The sequence below is a fragment of the Bombus vancouverensis genome, chromosome 8, assembly GCF_051014615.1.
Source record: "Bombus vancouverensis nearcticus chromosome 8, iyBomVanc1_principal, whole genome shotgun sequence".
In the NCBI taxonomy this organism is placed as follows: domain Eukaryota; kingdom Metazoa; phylum Arthropoda; class Insecta; order Hymenoptera; family Apidae; genus Bombus; species Bombus vancouverensis.
The window spans coordinates 15856261-15882007 of record NC_134918.1 but is presented as its reverse complement, the minus strand read 5'-3'; the positions used below and the strand labels follow the sequence as shown (position 1 = coordinate 15882007).

General features: G+C 37.1%; 1 protein-coding gene across 1 annotated transcript in view; it reads right to left on the bottom strand.

Moving 5' to 3' along the window:
• Window positions 1-7241: 7241 nt before the first annotated feature.
• Window positions 7242-25747, bottom strand: part of LOC117153417 (uncharacterized) — a 102626-nt gene continuing 84120 nt past the window's right edge. The window contains exons 3-5 of the mRNA XM_076620943.1: window positions 22932-23065; window positions 12573-12663; window positions 7242-8494 (exon numbers count right to left, since the gene is read on the bottom strand). Coding sequence (XP_076477058.1) covers window positions 8477-8494; window positions 12573-12663; window positions 22932-23065 — 243 coding nt within the window. The 3' untranslated portion in view covers window positions 7242-8476. The remainder of the gene's footprint in view (window positions 8495-12572; window positions 12664-22931; window positions 23066-25747) is intronic.

The following is a 25747-nucleotide window of genomic DNA, read 5'->3' as shown; positions in this document are numbered from 1 at the left end:
TCTCCATGCTACGTCTTTTAGTCCGTTTTTCCAAACTTTAACATCAGGAGGAATAATATTTAGTGTGTTCACAATCAAGTTGATAAATTATATATATTGTACATGTATGCGTATTACGACTCCAGTGTTATAGGCAGTATACACAAAATTTATTCAGTAATGTATCAATTAACATGGAGTAGAATACACGAGATGTCATACTCGTATTGAAATGGAAAGTAATGGAAAGTTTAGGAAGAAACTTTCACGTTGAAGGGCGGTTTGTTCTCTTAAACCTGAGTTATCGCAGCTAAGAAAGTACGTAATACTTTTGACTATTTTTCAAGTTTGGGCTATTCACGATCTTTCCTTTTCAGAACTGTAGCTCATTTCCAGGCTTCCATGTTTCTCAATTTCATTACATATATCATAATATAAACTTCTCGACGCATTTATAGAAAAAATATAACATAAATAACAGTTATAACACCAGCATGTTGCTCATATACTAATAAAACAAAGAAACAAGAATAACATAAAAATCACCCTAAACTAAACCAACTCGCAAAGGATATCCTTCAAATATTCTTCAGAATTCGACAACTCGAACGCAATGTTACAGTCATCCGGATAGACGGGATATTCACAACACGTGCCAAGAACTCTCAAAACTTCAACTCATTTCCTGATCCCTCGAAACCCCTCGAGGAGAAGCTCGCGTGACGCGGTGTGCTCTCGAGTTTCACGGAAATTTCGTCGAGGAATCTCGCATCAAGCGGTTAACTCGAGTTAATCAGGTCGTCCATTTGGTTTCGCGTTATTCATCAAGACTTTTGAGACTATTGTTCCGCTCTCTGATGAGCCGTGTCCTTTGAACGACTGCTTTTGGTAATGTGGAGCGTATCTCGCGGAAAAACGACTACTTTAATGGCTGAAACGCGATCGTGAAACGAGAAACGAAGACAAAACGAGTATGAGAAACGTTGAAGAAAAATATACAGTAGAGGAGAAAAATGAGCAGACAAGTAGCAGAAACAGGTATCAATCAGGTTTAATGGAATTAGTATTGGCGTTATATACTTGAATCTTATTTATTATCAGCGTATTTTTATACAAATTTTTATACAAATTCATATTTTCAAGGATAGAATTAAAAATATAAAATACAAATACAAAATCTGTTTATCCGCTAAATTGCATATTTCATTTCCGCTATCTGTTCACTTATTGTTGTCCCCAACTGTAAAATCATGTCTTCAGAGAACGCGTTTTAACGATGTATCACTGTCGCACGCGTTTGAGGATATATTCGGTGCTAAAACAACGAGTAATGGGAACAAAATGTAATATAATTTCCGGTTGGAAATGCTGGGCACGCGAACAAAGAAATTTCGCGTTGAAAGAACGAGCTAAGAGAAGATTGATTTATTCACACAAAAGGAAATTTCTTCGGAGTGCATCGTAATCGAATTCTGGATAAAGTTTATGTCTTGCAAGAGGAACATAAAACTTACGCGACATGGATAAATGAACGCTTGGAAATGATTGTGGAAGAATGTAGAACGATCAGTGATCACGACTGACATTATTTAGGAACATACTGGGAAAGTAATGTCTGCTTTTGATAATACTCGGAGAAGGTTCGAGTGGACCATATATGACAAAATCATTTCACGAACATGACGTTTAGAACTAAATTTCTCTAATAATACGACGCGATCAAATAAAGAAAAAAAAAGAAAAAGAAAAGGAGGAAGGTAAAAAGCGGTAGATCATGAAACGCAGAATCCAAAAGGGTAAAAGGGAAGGGTGGCATCTTCACTTTTCACACGACGTCACACTCGTTATTTCATGCTCGTTAACCCCGGCCATCGGGTAGCGGCCAGTTCGTAGCCGGCCGCGTTGCTTTTTAATTAAAAATTCTAGCCGCCTGTAGACAGTAATTTGAATTCATAGGTGGCAGCCATTGTCTTGGCAAACGGCGCGTTCTCTGGCAGCGGTTTTTTAAAAAGATGGTCACAGTGGGCGAACGTGATACTGGGACAGGAAGAAGCGGAGAAGGAGGCCGAGACACGGCGACGATAACAATAATTATCCTGCCATTTTTCTTCGCCAATTTGGTCGTGAAACACGTGGCGCATTTCGCGTATCCGTTCGCCTGTGTCCTTCCTGTGGCCTCGCCTTTACTACCGACTAGATTAGAAACGGTCCAATTGTTGTCCTCGCAAATTTCCACGAAAATTTCCTTGGAAACATTTACAAGCCTTTCACGTCGTCGTGAACGTGATAAGAGAAGTTCTCGTTTAGCCGGCTGTGATTCTGCTAATTTTCCTTCGCTGGGATTTCAGAGCGTCCAATTTGTAAAGGTGTAATGATGAGTGATGGGATAAACGAGGCATTGTTAACACTGTTGAAAGGATTGAGAGATGATCCTTATACCAGTGTCTTGCAAGTAGATGATCTTCGTTGTGTAATTGAAAATTGTTGTAAATTCATCCTTTTTCGTTCTTGATTCTTTTCTTCGTAAATGGAAGATGTTTATCTCGAATTAATTAATTAGTGAAGATATAATACAAGAGTCGTTACTTAAACACGTTAAATTTACGAAACGAAGTAAAGAGATTCAGATCGAGATCAAACCGCAGATAGAAACTGACTATTATTTAAAGAATTAATAGAAACCGTACTTGAATAATAATTTGAATGGATAGGAGCATACAACGATATCAAGCCATTCAAAATCATTCAAAGGTACTTCCTGGGTCTATATGGTCCTCGAGAGTGTATAACCTAGCGAATATCCTATACTTTCTACCACACTCTACTGACGTACCACGTTCTGTGACTATAACTTGATATTCTGTGCCAGACCTTTGATACCTCTTGTAAAATACGAACTGAAATTATCCGTATCTGCAACTCGATCGCGCGCAACATGTTAATACTAAAATTGATAAAATCAAAACATATTTCAGTAGTGAATTATTCGAAAAAGGAATTTTCTCTCATCGAGGGCAAATTAAGGAAAAGCTTCGAGGAAGACTTCCAAATAAAATATTAAAGCAAATAATTTTTATATATAAATTAATTTACGTATGATACGACTGATTCATCCATAGTAATTGATGTTTTAAATGCACGTTTATGCGAAAAGAGCATGCAAGATGCGTAAGATCTTCCGATTCCTATCGTATCGAGCATGAGCCTCTGTTCTTCCATCCTGCGGCTCGTTCCAGTGCAAGACAAACTTTAACTGCAAAGAGCATATCCAACGGCGGAAAATATGTACGCGGCTTTTGAAACCTTCAGAAGATAAACTCGACGGCTAAATGTACTGGAAAAATGGAGTTTGATGATGCAATATGAGTCGAAGACGCTCATCTAAGAGAAAGTACACAAATGGTCTCTGCTTCGGGTTAAATTTTTATCCCTTCGTTTAGTTTATAGTTCACTAATATCGTGGCAGTTTCCTTAATAAGGACGTTTTGCATGATACTTTAATAACTTGGGAAGGACCTACAATTTCCGTGTAATTCACAATAAATTTCATCCAATTTTGTTAAACTAAAAAATTTCTTCGAAGACTTTACACATTTAACGAAACAAGTCTAAAATTATTATATTATAACATTTTCATATAACTGTATATCGTATATAGATGGAATACAATAAAATTATTTGACATGTGAAAAAATTATTGAGCCGAGTAGAATCTTCTATTTTCGACTAATTAATAAGAAATAGCAGTATGGAGCTTTTTACCAAATTTTATTCCATTTAAAAACCTTCTCAAACTCTTCAAACTCGTCTCGAAATAAATGCGAATCTAAAATTATTGCATTAGGTTGTCCCAGAAGTTTCTTTCGTTTCATATCGTATATAATTCAATAAAATAATATAAAACAAAACATATTGTCCACCTATTACTTCCTTATAGAACGAAAGAAACTTTTGGGACAACCTCATATCGTAACATCTCCGTAAATTAATATTCTAAATAAAATACTGGCATAATAAAATTATTTACTACGACAAGAAGTAATCAAATTCGATTAAAGTGTCTTATACATGCAAAGAAAATTCTATCCAAATTTTCTACGAGTAATTCGTCTGATAAATAGGCAAAAGAGAAAAAATCCACTCGCCTCGTTTCATCTTGATCGCGAACACAGTTACCGCGGTAATTCCTTCCATCTGCGCGACCCTCTGCAATCTCCACGTTTCTTTTCATAATTCATTTACTTCAGATCGCGTATCCTTTACGAGCCATCAACCTATCTCCACCTTCTACCTAAATCTGCATGTAATTTAGTTCGAATAAAGTGAATTTATTTGTACCGCTTCTTCGACGTAACTGGACAAGTGCTTTCGTTATTTTTCATTTCCTTTCATGATGTTCGTCCCTATTACACGGGATATCCGGCTTAAGAGCACCTTGCTTATTTGTTACACGCAGACATTTTCTCGAAACACGCCGATAGATAGTATTCTTCCTTGGTATTCGGTTCTACTTCTTCGTTTCCGTATTTGTTCCGTCTTTGTGCGCTCTTTGTGCCGGATGACAGAAGAATTTCCTCTCGTGGATATTCGCTATTCGACATACTCGCTTAGTGCTTTTCTCGTGATGGGAGTTCAGTCGTAGAAACGGTATCACGTCCAACGATTCTAAGAAAACGCTTCTACGATTGCAGCGCGATTTAAAACGAGGAATGCGGAGGTATTTGTTTTCGTTTCCTTTTCGTTTGTTTCATTAGAAAAAGTATTGCTTATTAGGTAAAGCATAACTCCACTTTACTTGGTGTCGAATTGTTTTCCACGATATCGAACACGTTCGAAAAATTTCAAGCTTGAATGGAGGAATTGACTAGTTAGTCTAAAACGAGGTACAAGTAACATCTACGTTTCTAGATTTTTAAATTCTCATGTTCTTACGAATATTTCTTACATTATATATTCCAATGAAACAATCCATACCGTAATAAAAAAAATATAAAAAAGGTAGCGACCAAAATTTACGATCGCGTCAACGTTCTGAAATACGAATTTCTTTATTCGTAGAAATGGCACAGCTGGGTTTACAAGCACGCCATCGTTGAATTCTGTTCAGTTGTTAAGTAGACAGTGCGCTAGAAACGTGTTCGAAATGTTTAGTAAAATGTTTATCTCTACGGAGCAATTCCGAAAGCGACGAAGCTGCCTCGTTCACATAGTTTCACTTTAGAAGTTTCACATAACAAAAATTCACGTAGATCTTTCTTCAAATTAATATTATTCGAGCGATCGAGTACCAAGATTCTGATTAAAAATGTTACGATCGAGAGATTTCTCAAATATCAAAATTTCCTTCTTATTAAATCTTCCTCTGTCGATACGATCGCAGTAGAAATATATTCAACCTTTCTCGATAAACCACGCTCTCTTTTCTTATTGAGACTGTTTTTCGTAATGAGATTCATCTGTTTCCGAATGAATTCTTTTTTTAAATAGAGTACATACATATGCATATATAGGAGTGTCTCTTGTTCGATAAAATTACTTATTACTTTGGTAGAATATTTATAAATAATGATAGAAAATTTAACTCTTCCAGTTACAGTAAAAAGCTACATTTTTCTAAAAAAAAAGAACTAACTTCACATACAGAATTGACGAGAAAATATAACATACTTTTATTCTTCTTATTTGGTGGAACATCAGATAAAATCCCATTTCTTCCAAATTTGTCTGTTTCTCTCAGTTCTCCTTCTTTCCTCTATGTCAAACATCTAAAACAACAACCGGAAGCAAACAAAGCCGAAGTTGAAATCCATCAACGGCCTATCGCAAGAACTAACGTCGACGGTTGTTCTCGCTTTCGTTCAACTTTAGCATTTTTCCGAAAAAATTCCAGCGTCCCTCGCTTTTTTCTTTTCCCAACGCCGTTCGCGTCTCCGAGGATACAACGTGTCTCAACCAAGGTGCATTGCGGTCCTGTAATTGGACACCACTAATGCACCTCAACCTCGTTTGTCGAACGTGAAGGGAATGAAAAGGAAGAAACAGGAAAGATCGAGCAACCGCTAAGAACGAGAGGAAAAGAAGGAAAAGAAGGAAGGAAGGAAGGAAGGGTGGAAAGAAGAAAATGAAAAAAAGTGTAAGTCGATACGGAAGGCGTCGTTATTTGGTTTATTCGTTCATCCGATCTGTTTCCCCTTTGGCTCGCTAGTTTCTACGGTGCTAGTATATTTTTGTTTGCTCGTTTGAACCTTCTCATGCTTTATTTACCGAATACTTGTATTTATACTCCACGATATAAAGAGAAACTTTAATTGGCCGATTTAATGAATATTTTTGAAATTTGAAATGTAATGTAGTGTCGATACAAAATCAGATGAAAATGTCGTATGCGACAATTGTATGTGTAATTTGTACATCGACTTATTGTGATATGAATCGAAATTTGAGCAGTCCGAGATTAATCGCGTGTTCCATACTCTAATAAGATCGTTCGTTTAGTTTTATATTTAACTAAATTCTAACTGCGTTCACTACTAAATCTTTTTGCAACTTCGAAGGATATACTAGATCTTTTTACAATAAGTAAAAAACAAAATTGTAACTAATTGACTCTCATATGGCTCTCATTCCTTTAATGGACAGTTAGTTCGTCTACTTTATATTCTATTTATCGTAAGTGTTCTAAATAAAGTTTAGTGAGATTATCCCATTTTTGACAAGGTTCAGACACGTTATCTGCAGCGAGCATCGCATGTTACTCACAGATCACCATAACTCACGTTTTACAAAACGGGTTCGATCGATAAATTTATGTCAGTAACATTTCTGAGAAACGGTAGCTACGGATTAATATGAGTTATGGCCGCTACTCTTCATTCAAAATCAGATATTTAAAAACATGAAACTAGCACGTTTTAACATTGCCCATTTAAATCGCACGATGTACATCGATTTCTACAAGCAAGTCTTATTTCGCAAATCTATCACATCGGATACTATTGCCAAACTCAATTTATTGTTTCCTATCGCAACTGAGCACGAAAAGGTGCATTTCCATCCAGAAATAAACTATTGACATCAGACGATGTGACCCTTAAGACGAAGCAGAATTGATCCGATCCGCTTCGTTAGATCACCAAAAATACGTGAGATATTCCGGAGTCTCTTTTAGATGCTTCACCCTATATAAATACATATAAATAGCATATATGATGTATTGTAATAATTACAGAACTCTAACCAATTTCAATTACGATCATTTTATTCTATAATCTTAATTTACACGCAGACTAATTATACAATTTCTATCATATACGACGACTAAAATAATCAATCGATAAAACACCTCGGCATAATGCAGACGAAAACACATAAACTGTATTCCAATTACTCTATCCACCATCGCAAGACACCATATATCTTCAACTCCTCTCCATCTATCACCTACGAACTCTCTTTCTTCTTTTAATTTCCAAGTTCTATGCTCTCGTTGCTGATCAACCCGACACTTCCTGCCGCTTTCTTCCTTTCATATCACCAGATCCGGGTTTCGTTCACTTTTCAGCTCCGCTATTCCATCTTGTCCGTTGTAACGCGTCGGAAACCGCCACCACTCGAGTTCCCGCGCATCAGTCGATACTCTTCAGCCACGCGCGCGTTTTTCATATTTCATTCCTTCCGGCGGGCCTGTACCTCCCGCGGCTTTGTCGTTCGTTTGTCGTCGGCACCCTTAATTCTCTGTTTCGTCGGGAACACACACCGATTTTCTTCGTCTTCTCCTTCTCACGTCGCTTTATTATCCGTCCTCTGCAATCCGGCAGCGCCGTGACTTTCTTCCTTTCCGCAATTTCCCCGTTCGTTCGTTTTTGTGCTTTGTCATCTGGCCAGTCCTCGCGTATTTTCCGCCATCTTTACCTCGACTCCCCTTCCGTGTTCTTTTTATTTCTCTCAGCTATCGCGGTCCAGAGCCTCGGATTTCATATTATTTCCTACGCGCTCCGTGTTTCCTCTGTACCGTGTGCCGCGTTCGTCTCCTGCGGCCCATTATCCTTCCCCCGAGCCGCTCCTTCCATCTCCAATACGCGTCTCGCGTATATAACATCGTTGTTTCCCTTGCTCGGTTTCCACGACGTTTCGCTTTCTCATTTTCCGCGTCTCGTAACACAGCCTCCGCCAACTTTCTGATCCAGCCATCTCGTAGGAATGGTCGTTAGACGCGATTCGAGGTTAAATTCCGCGGTGGAAATTGCGTGTATGGTCTGATTTAAGTTTAAGTTAAGCGTAGTGTAAATAATCGGCTAATGCAAGTAATTTTCATATTTCGGCAAAGGTTAGCAAGTCATTAATTAAAGTTATTTACTGCGTTCTGAATTTAATAATACGAAGTATCTTTTAACGTCGTCGAAATAGATCGTTCTCCGTAGAAACAGTGACATTACTGATTAACATTACGGAATAGTTGCTTCAAGTAAGAAGATTGTCCAGGAGTTGTATTAAAAGTTCATTCTGCAAAAATAACCTGCAAAGGGAAATGGAATTAAACGGAGAAAAAAAGAAAATGAATACGATGAAACAAAGTCAAGGCATTTTCACCAATTCCAGTCTAAAATTCTATCGCTTAGTATTTTTTGAAATGGTTCCCATCAGGCTAATACAATTTTGCAGAAATTAGTTCTACGAAACGGACAAAAGCTTCGGAGAAATTAAAAAGAACGAGGCTCTTTGTATACACAGTTTGACCCAGAGCAGAGAGAACGCCTCTTGAGCCATGGTATATCTCAAATTCATATTTCACCTTATCGCTAAATTGCTCTCTGTATGTTCAATCTCCGCTCCGCTCTCACTGTCCGTGGCGGAGTTAAAATTCCCTTGGCTTTACACAAGATGCGTCGATAAATTTTCTAAAGGGTGTCCTTAGAAAATTTTCTCAGACTGTTTCCTTAAGAAAACACGGAGACGTAGATTTTAGATAATGTTTAAATGATTACGCTTACGCAATAAGCTATTAGGCGCCACTTTTGATGTCACAACTAATTATGTAAGAAATTATGTACCATATATCGTATTACATATAATTAATTATACCAAATAATCGAGTTTAAGCTGTAAGCGATCGTATTTCGAAAAGTATGTCACATTGAAAAGACTGTTATTTAAGAATTGAGTCGAATTTCCAATTAGCCGAAGTACCAAGACTATTTCGATTTTTTAACGGTGTATGTTCGTTTACAAAATGGAATGACATAACATAACGAGACGTAATCGAATAATCTTGCAGTAACATAGTACGTTTGACGTTTCAAAAGAGCTTTTCCTATTTGATCGAATGCTTCGATGGAAACTTCGTGTTCCAAACTATACTCCGAATCTAAAATCTTGACAGCCGAAACTTTTGCCATCTTTTTACTTGTAAGTATCTAATAACAGCTATCGATCCATACTCTTTCCTTCATCAAAAACGTATCAACGAACCTGTCATCTCTCGCAAAACCATAACAACAGAACACGAAAGTATCTATTATTAGCACTGTCACAAAATCATAAAGATAATGCGCACAATGACTTGACGATGAATTTCACAAGCATTAAAAACCATACAACTGACAAGTACACGATTCGATGAAGAGCACTTCTAAGATACCAGGTCACTTGAACTTGCCTCGCATTATCGTTGATCCCGTTGTTCTTACGTCATCGCAGTCACAGTCGCTCGTCATAGTCGAGGTCAGAGCTTCGCAAGTTTGCCCTCTCTCGTGGCGAGGGTGCTGCAGCTCGAGATAGAGTCGCCGATTCTCGATTGCTTCGAAGTATCCACTCGCTGCGAGCTGAATGCTTCTCCATCTTCGACAAAGCGCGATAATCCGACCAAACTTTTGTTCGACGAAGACGCTGGCTCGGAACAAGAGCGAGAGAGGAAGCATGAATACAGGATGGTGACTGAAGGAGCAGATAGAGCGAAGAGCGAGAGAGAGAAAGGATACGCAAAAATCGAATATCTATTATTCCGGCGGCTCGACGATGAAACGTTGAAGAGGGTGACTCGCTGATCCTCGAAAGTTCACCTCGTTCTTTTAGATTGCGTCGTTACACTATTTTCTTGGCGAAACCGAAGAGGCTTTCTGCTGTCAGCCGGTCGTTCGATGCTTTTCAGCTGGAGAACTTTAATGGATAAATGTTCGATTCGTCTTGTTTTTCGGTCAGGGAACAGAGATGATCGATGAGGGAACTAATGATAAAGTATATGACGATAGAGAGTAAGAACGATAAAGTACAAGAACAATGTTAAAAATAGGCGAACTTTCGAAGTCATTTGGATTGAGAAATTCTTTCATAGCGTGACTCTGCATATTCTGTGGAAATAATAATGGAAAGAGATCCTAAGACGTGTTTCATATGCGAGAACTTTACTAATTTTCCACAAAATTTGCATCGTACGATATTTCTTTAAAATTATCATGATTCGCGTGAATAATTTTCAAGAGTAACGTGAATAGCGATAAAATTTATGGCCTCGGTTCTGACGGTCCATCGAAATATGTTTGCTTAACTCGGTTGAACATTAATTTCTGGAAATCTGTTTACTCGTAGGAATTCGGTTGTGTTTCCCAATACTATTCTATCGATCGATGTTCAGTTGTTCGGTAGATGATGCACGAGAAACGTGTCTAAAACGCATCGTGTTCGTTTGTGTGGAACGACTGTAGAAACACCACAAACGTATTTATCTAACAATATCGAAACAAATTAGATTAGGGATTGAATCTGAACATCCGTATAATACGATCAGCGACTCTTAAGTCGAAAGGACGTTATAAATATATAATATAATTTCATACAAATTACAATTACGATATAAATAAATATCAATTGATAACGAAAAATTATTTCGTTATCGTTTAAACGTACCTATTCGTTTCATGAAATATTAAACCATAATGTTTAACTTGGCAAAACTACATTAGCTTTTAAAGTGCGTTGTCATTGAAACAAGAACATTTCACTAATTTCTAATAGATGAACGCAATAATTTACAGAAATAAATCTCTGAAATGTTATTAACGCGAACAGTAAATACTCCTATAATCGTTATTTAACTAGAATACATAGAGTATTTGCAAAATATTTGTAATACATTAATAACATGCTATTAGTTACGCCATTCATTACGGATAATAGTTCGGTATTGAATTTGTTATGCGTAAACAGTATTATGAATTATGAATCCGAATGTATATTCGAGGAAGCAATCCTTCATTTAACGAGCAAAGAAGGATTATTGTACGCGGAAAGGGAGAAAATTGAATGTGTTAGGTCGATAGGTGGATAACGTGGCATTAAAAGAAGATCATCGATCCCTCCGATTTCCTTGGAAATTTCCATTTCTCCCGAATGTAATACGTTAAGGCCGAAAGTGGGTGTGATTTGTCTGCTCAACGATATGACAGCTTCTTTCGTGCCTGAGATCCGTCTTTCGAAGGATCGAAAAATATTTTTATCACAAATATAATATATAGTTAATCTTGTGGTATATATATATCGTTGGAAAATATTATTATTTAAAAATGTTATTTTCATTACAAACTTGCGATATACAGGGTGATTGGTAACTGGTGATACAAGCGGAAAGGGGGTGATTCTACGCGAAAAATGAAGTCGAAAATATAGAATAAAAATTTTTTTTTATTTTTTTATTTTTTATTTTTCCATCGAGACACCGATCTACAGTGAGATCTGTTATAACGAGACGCGATAAAGTGCACGCGTACCGACCAAAAATTCAAAGTCGATTTTCTCGAAAACGAAGCCTCGAACGAAAAATTTTTATTCTATATTTTCGACTTCTTTTTTCGCGTAGAATCACCCCCTTTCCGCTTGTACCACCAGTTACCAACCACCCTGTATATGTGTATACCTATAAGAATATTATTAGCAGACAAAATTGTCAATATAGAAATACTTTGACCTAGAATTAGAATTTCTTTATGTTACACGTTTTATTACGATTTTGTTGTACGAATATTCAGGAAAGAATGGTGTCTAACGTTCAGAGAGTGTATTAAAATCAACGTTGTATGGAAAATCGTTCAAGACTTGGTTCGGAAAAATGCAAGATTAATATCGTTACTTTATTATAAAATTCTGATCAAGGGAAACATCGCAACTGCCAAGATTTTTAAAACGCATCGATCTTTCCCAAATATCATAAATGTCGACTTATGATCTCAACTGAGTCGCTAATAACCTGTTATAGTGATCGATATGAGTCTAAACAATCAATTAAGAAAGACAGATCGGTGTGACGTTATTCCAACTCGATCGATAAATTATGGAAAATATTCAACGACAAGTAATTTGTTTGCACGAGTGAAGGCTCGTCCAATTTCTTAAAGAGCCACGTATACACGTGGAGAGATTCAGAGAGGCGATCGATCGATCGAATTTATTCAAGAAAGAATCGTGTCACGGGAAAAATAGCGAAGGACGGGCGGTGCTTTACGCGCTAACAAATAATAGATCGCGTTGCGATGATCGAGAGGGCCATTTATCTTTGGTGAATCACGGACCACGAAAGGAAAGAATAATGACAAAACGCTTACCTTGCCGGAGCCCCTTGAGTTGCATAAGAGAACGCCGGCAGCGTGGATCCTGTACTCCTTGTCGAGTTGCTCGTGTTGTCCTTGAATCTTCCTGTCGACAAAAGCGAACGAAGTTGCGTTACATAATAGATCCATCGTTCATTAATATAGAAAAGAAAGGATAAGTCTTGTCTCGAGCGTTATCGTTTTTTCATTTTCGATTTTCTGTAAGATATCGTTTCGTGTCTGACAAAGCTTTTAAACTGTCTATTTTCTTAATTAGTATTTAATCTTTAACGGGTGCAGGTTTTAAGAAGATTGACAGATTGGTGGAAACGCGACAATCGAAAGCCCGAGGTAGTATTTTTGTAACATCGTGTGCTTTACGAATTTCGTAAAAACATGATATCGAGTTGCATAAATATTCTGCTATACAGGTGCAAAATTACGTTACGCGATATCTCCGAAGATGCGTTTTATTTGCACGAACGTCTCAGTTACGGTATAAAGCTCGGTCGAAAAGTTCTCGACAGAGATGTAAACTTCGTGTCACTTGTACCAAATTATTACTCACTTATACTCTGACTTTTAAACTTCTTTATGTTTGTTGAATACAACTTTCCGATTCTCCATCTTCCCGTAGAAGATACAGTTAATATTTCCCGTAGACTTGTTAACAAGCATTTCTTTAATCTTCCTGGTACTTTCATAAAGTAGCCGCCGTCTTTGTTACCGAACCATCTTTTCGCACAAATTTTCCACCGATATTCAACAAAAAGATTTTAAACTCTCGGTTTCTCAATTCATTTTCATCGTCGTTTTTATCAATTTTCCCTGTTATCCATTAAACGATATATTACATTATATGTATATAGTATATTATCCAAGCCCATAAGAACAATCAAAATAAAATATCCATAAACAGGCGGACAACGTGCATGGTACGTACCACTGTACGTTATGCGATCTCGTACAATCGCTATAATCAATTATTAAACATATTATCACGATCGGTTTGCAGCAAAGGCATATCCTCGATTAGTATCATCCTTCCCTAATTAATCATCCTGAAACATCGAAACCAGCCTTCGTTGCTGCATCCCTCTACCAGTATCAAACTTCATTCCACACGTACGTAGATGTTTACACTTCTTCTAATTTTTCTTAGTCAACCTCAGTCGAGCAAAGTTACTCTAAATCAGCCTTGCAAACGTGTCACTAAACGGCCCCAGTCTCTGAGCGCAAGAAGTTCATTTGTAGACAAACACACGACCTGTTAATTCGTCCGGGTAGGTTTCGTTCGACGCTTTAATTCGCTTATTAGATCGTAGCAGGACTCGTGCTTAATTCGCCTTTACGAACTAGCCGCGCAAAGTGACTCGACGAGAAGATCTCAGCGTTTCACGGTAGTTTTCCCAGAGAAAATGAGGAAGAAGAGAAAAAAAAACAGAGGGACAAAGCGTCGAAACGAGCGAACAGCCGAGGCAAGGGTGGGTCGTGCAGACAAATTTTTCCAAGCGAGTTCCACGGTCACGGTGATTTACGAATCGAAGAAGTTGCACCGATGGGCGAACGTCTTCGCGGAAAGTTCGGCAATTACGAGCGAGCAAACAGCCTTACAAATTCATGGCGCGAATCAACCGGCCGTCGGTTCCTCCGGTGAACGCCCGGGGCTGATGGCCCGCCATCTAAATTGAATACGCTCTTTCTATTTCGATGCTTTCGATGACTTCCGCTGTTTTTCCTTTCCACTGATTTGTTTGTTGTTTGACGTACTGTGTAGATTTTTAACGGATATTTACTTGAAATCCGTTTCGCGAATTTACGCGAATCGTAGGTGAAGGAAATTGAGATTCGTTGTTACAGGATCGCAGAGTTTCGTTAAATAATAGGCAGACTTTCATTGGAATGGATATAGAACGACGCGACATGTATATCCGTATACATTTGCTTCTTGCGATACAGCAAATTCAAGGAACGTGATTCTTTTGTGATTTTTACCTCAGTGAAATATAGAAATATCGACTCATCCCATAAGTAACGCGGCTTCTCTGAGAATTCGTTCTATTTAAAACAATGAAAGTTGCTGCTATAGGAGTTTCTGAGAAACTGGAATGAAAAACTTAGTAGGAAAGTGTAATGAATTATAAAAGATACGGTAAAATTCGTGGTTGATCGATTTTCAGGCGATTTTTTATCTTCGTCTGGTATATGAAAATCAGCGACTGCGTTATTTATAGGATGATCTAATGCGTGTAATTTTTTGTGGCCTTTATCAGAATAAGACGTATGCGTTAAGATATAATTTTTAAGATATTTTCATTTGTACGTTATCCGAACACGTTCTGTTCTCTTAAAAAATTACAATTTTATCTAATCATACGGATCTAGCACTCTATTATTAATAACGAAGGTGATTATTTAACGTCGTTTACGTGTCAGGCAATCCTTCGTCTCGTAATTTATAATTCGTACAATATCCTATAATGTAGTTGTACCGCAACCAGAGTAGAGTCAGTACTTTTTTAATCAGTTTAACTAGCATCGTGACAGCGTCCTGTGTGTGTGGCTCGCTAAAGATTGAGCGAATAAACCACCCAACCACCCCACTCAAGACTCGTATATCACTGTCGGCGCGTGGTTCATCCACGGGGTTACCTCGAAATCCCTAAACAATCTAGATTCTCTCGCTCCATCCTATGGGTATCTGCAATGGCAGCATGTGCGTCATACTTCCGGCCACATGATTATCTCGTGAAATAGAAAACCTGACAAGGGAAACCGCTTTCGAGGGAAAATGTTTCAAAATACCTATTTTTCCAGCATGTAATAACAGTTTGACATCGTTGAATATTGAATTATTAATGCAAACAACTGTTTTCCCCGCATTGAGCACACGTGTTGCAGTGCCTCCGCTATACCGGGTTTCATTTACTTTCCCAATATCGATTTTATTTTAGAAAGAGTTTTATAAAAGTTCATCAATTACGCTCTTCACAATATGTCGTCGTTTATATTGATTTAGCGTTCAAACACAGGGCAAATGTAATAAATAGAGCAAAATGATAAATATAACGCTTATAAAGAATGTAAAAAGTTAATATCTGGGAAAACGTCGCTGAACTTTGATATTAAACGTAGAGGATCTGTCTCTGCTCGAATTCCTCTTCGCAACTTGTTCGATTTTAAAATCTCAGAAGAAATTAAACGCATGACAAACTTGGCGTTATTCGGTGTTCGCGTAATTCAACGCAATGGCATAATCAAGCACGATGACTTGGAAATGCGACGAGAATGGGAGAATGACTATTAAATTAACGGGCGTGAATTCTCGTGGGAATTTTAAAGAATCTTTTACCGCTACGCTATACTTGTTGGGGAAAGTGTTTTTAAAACGTGGAACCACTCGGTCGATTTTATCACAACCGAAGACAAAGTTAGTTCTCCGCAAAATCTTTCTGAATATTTTACGTGTATGCTTATCTGAAGGGACAGAAGCTTTTGGAAAGGCACGAAAACCGGCGCTCGTCGAAGTCGTTGAATAAATTTCATTATTAAGTAAAATTATCTTTCTAAAGTTCTTCCGAAGTGTTGGAGTAAGGAATTGCGCGAAGGCGATTTAACTTTTAAACGTTTCGAAGAAGAAGTATCCAGTGAATGATAAGAAAAAAAGGTGGAGAAAAATGACAATCTTTGAAAGGGACAATTGCTTTTGAGAAGAAGAAAAGCTTTAAAAGCTATTCGTTTCAGAAGTTGTATAATATAATGTATGAAATGGCGGTCCTATTTTTGCAATAAAAAAATTGTCGTCCTTCTTACATCATCTACACCGTCTCTATAAACAATTTTTATTTCATATAACAATTGAAGGCACCGAATAAAACGACAAAAACTAATTCAAAATCGATCAGAATCAAACCACTTTTTTAAACACGCTATAAATTTACAATCGACTGATATTCGTCGTACCAAACTTTTTCACTTCTGAATATGAAATTTAACTTTTTAATAAATAATATCTATTTGTTTGACGTTTCTTGGAATAGTTAACGAAATTAAAAAATTCCTCGTCGCACCAAACGCCCCGGATACAAAGACTCTTTTCCCGAAATATTCCACCATCGTACCACGCTTCCATTTTCAACAAGAAGAAACAAAAAGTCGCAGAAATCGAACATCGAGCACTGCGTTCTCTCGTGATTCGCGTATCGCTCCTTCGTTCAATTTCTCAGCTCTCTCTGTTCTCGAGAGGAATCGTCAATTATTCCGTTGTTTCTCGCACGTGTTTGCCACGGAACGCGAAACGAGTGGAGCCGCTTTTGACTCGAAACGCTTAATTGGACTCGCGGAAACGATGGAACTCGGCGCGTCGCGATGCCCGTAAATTCGTCGTCGGTGTATAATCGACGAGGCGCGCCTCCAAGCGTCCGCAAACAGCGCCGAAACGCCGCACCGCGAGAAGCTGTGTAAACACCGCCCATCAGACGAGGAGAGAAAAACGATGAAAAAAGGAAATGCTCGGCTTTACATATCGCTGACTCCTGAGAATTTTCTCCTCGGGCTGTCGTTGGAACTCTCGAGACGCTCGCGTCCGCAAGCGTCTCGCTAGACGCCGCTCCTAATTTTCGGGATTTCAGAAATCCGCGTATGCACCTGTTAACGTGATCCTCCGAGGCTGGATTTATTATCAAGGACGCTGAACCGAATTTCCATGGGATAATAATTAGGCTAAGAGGGGTGAGAGGGGGTGTTAATGCGAAGGAGCGATAGTTACGAAAGGATGCTCGATGAAATATTGCTTGGAAATTATTTTGTAAAAGTTAAACGATGATTGGAGAGTTCGAGTTTTGAAAGTGGAGGTTCTTGGAATTTTTGTCGTCGCGAGTCATGTGTGTTGTTATTGAGATACGTATAATTGTGCGTGCTAGACTAGATTAGCCGCGTAGTAGTGACACGCGTATGTGAATACGAATGCATGAAAAATTTCGATCGGATAGAAAACCTTTAATAATAAAAATTCTAATTGTTTTTAAGATCTGCTGTAGCGAATATATTTAATGGCACTCCTTAATGATTTACTATGTCTACTTACTTGGATTTACTCTGTCAAGTAAGGAAGTACGAAGAATGTTATTATGTGCGTTTATGTTTATTATGAGTGTATTAATCTATGTTTTGACAAAAACAGAATATATTATTGAGATACGTATAATTTTGTGTGCTAGACTAGATTAGCCGCGTAGTAGTGACACGCGTATGTGAATACGAATGCATGAAAAATTTCGATCGGATAGAAAACCTTTAATAATAAAAATTCTAATTGTTTTTAAGATCTGCTGTAGCGAATATATTTAATAGTACTCCTTAATGATTTACTATGTCTACTTACTTGGATTTACTTTGTCAAGTAAGGAAGTACAAAGAGGAACAAATAGAGTAAAAAGAATGTTATTATGTACGTCTATGTTTATTATGTGTGTATTAACCTATGTTTCGACAAAAACAGAATATATTATTGAGATACGTATAATTTTGTGTGCTAGACTAGATTAGCCGCGTAGTAGTGACACGCGTATGTGAATACGAATGCATGAAAAATTTCGATCGGATAGAAAACCTTTAATAATAAAAATTCTAATTGTTTTTAAGATCTGCTGTAGCGAATATATTTAATAGTACTCCTTAATGATTTACTATGTCTACTTACTTGGATTTACTTTGTCAAGTAAGGAAGTACAAAGAGGAACAAATAGAGTAAAAGGAATGTTATTATGTACGTCTATAATAATTATGTGTGTATTAATCTATGTTTCGACAAAAACAGAATATATTATTGAGATACGTATAATTTTGTGTGCTAGACTAGATTAGCCGCGTAGTAGTGACGCACGTATGTGAATATGAGTGTATGGAATTACGTGTGTGCACAGCGTCTCGAAAAACAGGCGAATGTAACCGTTCCGTTGGCAGTGTGATATGGAAGATGCTGAGACGCGTGCACATGTATATCGACGAAGATCCTGGAAATCGTCTATTAAATAAATCTAAAACTATTTTAATATGAATTCTAAGTGTAACCTTAGCGTTCCTTTGCTTTTATTTCGGCGATTAAGATGCACAATTCTCGACAGTTGTGTTTCTAAGAATTGAACGGTGTGCGAGAAACGTATTGTCCGATGGATTAAGTCAATTTTTCTAGGGAAGTATATTAAGTAACTTTGCTCAGGCTCAAGAAGGTTAAATTGTATTTATATAAGAAATTTCTTCTAATTGAATTGCAAATATGTGAAATGTGAATACGTCGTGTTGGATAGAAAAAATTCTGTTGAATCATAATTATACCGAAAAGCGCCTTTTCGGCGAAGAGACAGCTGTCCTCGCGGTTTAAATTTTACTTCAGGCTATTAAATTTAATACCAGAATAGAAATTTTTACGTCGATTCTAAAAATGTATTAAATATTCGTTTACTAGTTTTTCGTCGATGAAAAATAATATTTAAGAAATTAAATATGAAAGGATCGTTTAACGACTCCATGTTGCTTAAATAAACATTGCTTTGTGCATTCTCTGTTTTTAATACTACCAATGTACAATGGTATTAAAATTTATACAAAGCTACGGAAATTTCTCGCATACCTGTCGTATACATGATATTGTTAGATTAGACAGAAAAACGAACGTAGTTTGCAGCTGAATTTTTTACAATCTGTATGCTTGTTACATGTACAACTATGAGAGGAATTCTCAGCGAAGAATATTTTCCACCATTTCACTGAAAATACGTTACGGCATTATCCGTTAAAAATTCTAGAACGCTTTTAGATGGAAAGAAACTTTTTAATAAAAATTTCCTCCCACGCTATTGTTATTTATAAATTATCAAAGAAATTTTTTAAGTAACATTCGCACACATTTTGCCAAATATTCGTATCCACCGCGCATGATAATATACGAACGTCGTTTCGGGAATGGACTTACCTTTTTCCAATTTTACTTCGTAACAAGGTACGAAAGTCGGTGTTCGTATTTCAAGGAAAAACTGAAATTAAAAGTGATACGAAACGTTTCATAAATAATAAGCTGTAGAGCATAGAATTTCTATATTCGTTGGCTTGCAATGTAAATAATATTTGCCCCGATCAGAGTTGCATAAAGTTTCGGAATCTGGTAAATCTTATAATTAAATAAACGTACATAAAAATTCTTCGTTCGATCCTATAACATTCCTTCGCAACTTCGCTATAAACATTCTGCGATCTTGTCTAACTTTAATCACAAATTGTTCCAATATTTTACAAGATGCATATCTGGTAGTACTTTGGCAGTTAGTTAATTTAAATATTATCGTTGAAGTGGTCTTTTTAGTTTTCTCGAGCACCGAAGCCATCGACAGCTTGTAGACAAAAGACTGCGACGAAGACAAACCATAAACAGCTAGCGTGCGGATCTGGACCAGCTCGAATTGTATTCTTACTTATAATTACACTTCTATTTAAATATATTTTCTACCTTACAATTTATCCACGAGTTTCTCTGTTTACACATCGAATAACCTCGACAATTATGAAATTTAAACGGAGAGATACCAAATTTATACGATTGTCCGAAATGATCCTTTCCTTTTATAAGGAAATAATAGTTTTTTCTTTTATATTAGTTTATTGAATTATTGTTGAAAATGACAACGTGAGTTCTTACTCGCCATCCACGTGCAGATGCGCCAGTTAACATATCCTTTTGTTGTTATCCCTAGTCCATGTAAGCGTAATGTAGTCCATGTAAAAGTTTTTCGGTTCAGAAAGGTGTGATAGATTTATCCAAAGAATAAAATAACAGCTACTGTGATCCCATCTCTGAATACAGAAATAACAACAATTATGCGCGAACATAATAATAGAGATAGAACCAAATGGGTCATGCCTGATTCAATAAAATAATATAAAACAAAAATTCTTGTTCGTCTATTATGGTCTTACGAAGCGAAAGAAACAACCTAATATATCCGTCTTGCCTCTTTCTCTTTAAAATAAGTATACTTTACAGCTCTTTCGCCTTATAAAGCATTTAAACTAATCGAATACTTCTATCTTTATCGCGCTATTACGTTGAAACGAAACTTTGATCCGAACGTTTCTAGATCCGAATTCAAGTGATACCGATACGAGGGTTTGAAATTGGGGTGCGGAAGAAAAGTGTAGAGTTATTCGAAACTCGATATAGGATATATGCAGAAAATGCGTGTAGTTTATCTACGTTGAGTGAAAGAAGTTGTAAAATGAAAAAAAGGCGAGAATGTATTTTACGTGTTATATCATCTGTTGGAATACAACGATATCAATCGCATGCAGATGAGGTGATTGATCGTACGGATTCTTCCCTTCGTTGCCCAGCGATATCCCCACTAGCGTGCGTTCGTGAGATGCACCACGGCGGCTAGCACGTGCATGCTCTTTCGATAAATTCGCCGGAAGAAGCGCGAGGATATGGATGGAACATCCTCGATGGGCACGTCGAGAAGCTACTAGAAGGTTCTGTGACACATGTGACGCCACACAGACACCCACACAGGTCACACTCATTACTGCATAGAGAGTGGAGTTCTAAACCTTTTCAAGGGCCATGGGTCACTAAGCCAAGTCAGTCTGAATAACTAGCCAACTGTCTACATTCCACAACACTTACTTATATTCACTGTAATAATTGTTTAATAAATATCACGTTATACTATTTCAGCACAAACATTGCGTCTTCCACAGATTATTAATCTTAATTCCAAGATTAAGTTCTAACATCATCTTTGCCCATTACAATTTCCCATGAATACGTAAACATCGGCAATCTATTTACAACTAAAATTTCCAACCCATTCAAACGTTCGATTTTTTACGTTTTTATCCTCTGTTACGTTACGTTTTATACGTAATTATCCTCTGAAACTACAAAAATCATCTTTTCTTTCCATCCGATTCCGCCAACTTGCCAATCCAAACACCGATACCCGCGCGGATATCGCTAGAGTCTGAAGAATCCGTGGAAACGAAATCCAAGGCAAACGTCAGGACACAAAATTAGCTGGGCGTAATCGTAGAGACGGGAAATTCATTAATCGCGGTGTACTTTACGCGCGACGAAACGCGCTGCAAGTTCGCAGTTTCGGTATCGACTTCGGGACGACTCGCGCCGGAAGCTACACGAAACTGCATAATTCCACGGCAGTTTGATCAAATTGTTAGTCCGCCGGAGGACAGCCGCTAATAAATCTTGAACGAGTTAATCCTCTCTCCCATTTGGAGGAAAGAGGGGTACAGGGCTGAGAAGAGAAGCTCGGAGTTGGTGTTACGAGGGTCCGGTGCCAACTTGCAAAATATATTATTCGAAGGCTACGGCTCGGCAAAATGAATGTTTCCTTAGTCGAGTTTTTCGTCCTACCGCGGCCATTTCGATAGCTTTTCCAGGCAACTTTCGAACACGACGTGACCGGGAAGAAAATTCGCCGATTATTTTCGCCAATGATACGCCATACACTAAGCTTACTTTCTTAAGACAAAGTTTTCTTTATATTTTTTGTATGAATTTTTACTTTCCTCTTCGTTTTCCCAGTCTCCTATTTATTATGGAAAAAAAGGGCCTCGTCTAAGAGGAATTAAAAACGTTGATTTTCGATAGTCGTTTCGCGTTATATTAATCGACAAATGTTTATTCATAGAGGTTTAATGGCATAATATGAAATGAGAGATTGTTAACGCGTTGACTACCTCTGGGATCACCGGTGGTAGCCATTAGACTCGTTATGATACTACAGGGGCCACCGACGATGTCGGAATTGATACAAGTGTTTAAAGCGATGAACAGACTCTCTAAATTTTGTACGTTTCTAGCGTTAAGATAGTATTCTGTACGACAATGCAACACGATGCGTGGTAATATGTTTAAACAGTTATAGGTTTTAAACGTATTTCAAAATATATTGTCCTGAAGCAGATAAGAACATTTTAGAACATATGTGGGTAACAATTTAAAAGATAAATATGAAATTTAACTTGTATGTGTGTATGTGCTTTTATCATTGATATCACTCTCTTCTCAAATGTCATAAAGTGACGAAAGAAGTTTGATCAGTATTTTAATAAGAAGCGTTTAATAGAACTGAAATAACATTTCATCTTGTGTAAATGCTCGTTCCTAAATTTCTACAGGACAGTTAAAAAATGGTCCTCGTATATTCGATATAAAGTTATTTTACTCGTATTTGTAGTATCGTATTATTCTTAACAAAATTTTTATAGTAAAAAAAATATTACACGCCGATAGAAAAGCACACGTGCGTATAACTTCGTGAGTAGAGTTCGTCTGACTAAATGTGTACTAATTCTACTTACGATATGGCGTGCAGCAATTCTTGTCGCTGCTTCTCTTTAACTTTTACACTTCCCCCTTCTTCGAGTGCAACTTGCAATTCTCTTTGTAGGACTGCTAATTTTCTGCGTTCCCCTTCCAAAAGCAAGGAGGTAACCTGCAACAAAAAGTATAAATTCCTAATTAGAAATTCTGAACATTGAGCATTCAGGAATGATCAAATTTTAATAATATTTTGTAAATAATTACTATCATGGGAAGTATATGGGAATTCATTTCGCTATAAATGGCAATAAAGAAAACACTAAGAAATCATTTCATTTAAAAAAAAGTTGTAAATTATTAGACATTACTGTCTGAAAACGTAATATATCCTGCAAATGATAATGTCTTTTCTTCCCTTAATTAGCTACAAACGGTACATGTTACGAACGAAACACAGACGTGACATTATATAGGATTTCATGCGATATCCGGTAGACGTGTTATTACCCACAAACGATATCGTAACGCCAACAGTCGAGAACAACGCACGCTACGTACAGTTTTCTTTTTTACCGATAATCAATCCAATCTCAATCGATCGCAAACCGTCAGACGATAAAAGAGATAGATTGTCAAAAAAATCTTACAAACTAGAAAATCGATAGGACGATCTATCTGAGCAACCCATGGCGCGTAATTCGAAAATTTCACCGATGCATTCTCTTCGATCTTACCATGATCTCCAATGCTATAATTCCTTCTTCCAATACATAAAAACGAACTTGGAACAAGAATAATTCCTTACACAAGTAAAGGGAGGGAAGAAAAGTTTTCTTAGAAAACTTCTTCCAGGAACGAAGGATCGAGCGTGGCGCGAAATTTGCTTTCCTGTTTAGCGCGATAACGATCTCGTGGTCTCCGTTTCTTGGTCGTGTTCTTCTCTAGGTGCATGCAACGTTTGCACGGCGATGTACCGGGTGTAGGTGCATCCACGTGTGTGTCTGCGGCCACGTACCTCGCTGAAATACGTGGAACTTGCCTAGATATATTCGAGGAGATACGAGAACAAGCGGCGTAAGACGCGAATGCGCGATCTACTAGTTTAACCTGCATGCGAATGCGTCTCGTAATTGGTTTCAACCACTGAATTTCTTACGAGTGTGTGACTTATTATTCCCAGATTATGCGAATTCGAGATTGGCCGAGTTTATATCTTTCCTGTGGATTTGAGGTGTTTACCGTGGTAAGCGTCGTGGTGAACTTCCGGTGAATGATAGTAAAACGTATTTGTGTTGTGGCGAATGAATAAATTTGTGCTAATTGTATGGAGTGAAAATGGAAACCGAAATAATTTATAGAGTTGGAAATTGGACTACAAGATTGATTAATTCTGGCGAATCTGGAAAATTAATGGAGTTAGGTACTCAAATTAAACTATGGTTTAGAGGCGATTAAAGTTGTAACAATAATAAATGGGCAATCGAAGATTAATTGAATTTGAACATTTTGCGTAAAACAGAACTTAAATTTGTTATGTTAGACTTATGAGAATCTAATGAATTATATAATAATCGTTCAAAGAGTATTTCTGATGTACTTGAAAGACAAAAGTATAATCCAAATATAAAAAATTCCATCGATTTCCTAGAATCTGATTAGTAATCAGAATTATAATGCACTGCAATTAAGAAAAAGAATATAGAAATTGTACGTACGATTTTTTAATTTAGAAATTTACAATCATCGTAGTCGAACAATCGAATCCTAATTTCTTCACGAGATTCACATTCCATGAAACGATGTGGTTACCAAAAGAAAAAAAAAAGGAAAGAAATAGAAATTACAGAAAAATTACAGGAATAAAAGGCTTTTCAAAAGGTCTAGGAAAAACGAGGGATCGTGTGCGTTCTTTGGACAATAGGAGAAAACAAGGCAATGAAACAGCGTATACTCTCGAGCTGGTAACAAACTGCGATATGGTATCATTTGTTGTAGTTAGGCAACACTCACTTTAGCCAGTAATCCAGGAAACTTTATCGTGACATCACATTTTCGCGTCAAGTGGATCGAAAAGCTGTTATCAGTTGCAGCAGAGCTTCGATAGTACGAGATATTGACTCGCGGAATGGTGGTCAGCTAGACCAGTGGTCGAGTAGAAAGAGCAGAACGTCGATGATCATTCGCGATCACTAGAATTTTATTCTTGTAAAAATGATATCGTTGCGAGGACATTAAATATTTTAATTTAGTCGAACTGACTTCGATTTATATACAGGGTGATTGGTAACTGGTGGTACAAGCGGAAAGGGGGTGATTCTACGCGAAAAAAGAAGTCGAAAATATAGAATAAAAATTTTTCGTTCGAGGCTTTGTTTTCGAGAAAATCGACTTTGAATTTTCGGTCGGTACGCGTGCACTTTATCGCGTCTCGTTATAACGGATCTCACTGTAGATCGTTGTCTCGATTGACGTTATTTTTTTAATTTTTAAATTTTTATTCTATATTTTCGACTTCTTTTTTCGCGTAGAATCACCCCCTTTCCGCTTGTACCACCAATTACCAACCACCCTGTATATATATTAGGTCTGTATATATAATATATATACAAGTATATATAAAAGTATATATGTATATATAAAAGTATATATAAAAGTTTCTCTCGTTTTATAAGGAAACAATGGATGCAGAATATTTTCCATTTTATATTATTTTATCGAATTACGTATGATCCATTTTGTTCTATCAAAATAAATATCACAACGTTCGACAGATTGGGTTTCGTGTTTGTATAAAGATGCGTCGTTGTAAAAGACGTGTCTGCGAAAGAAAGACACTTTTCGGACAACCTGATAT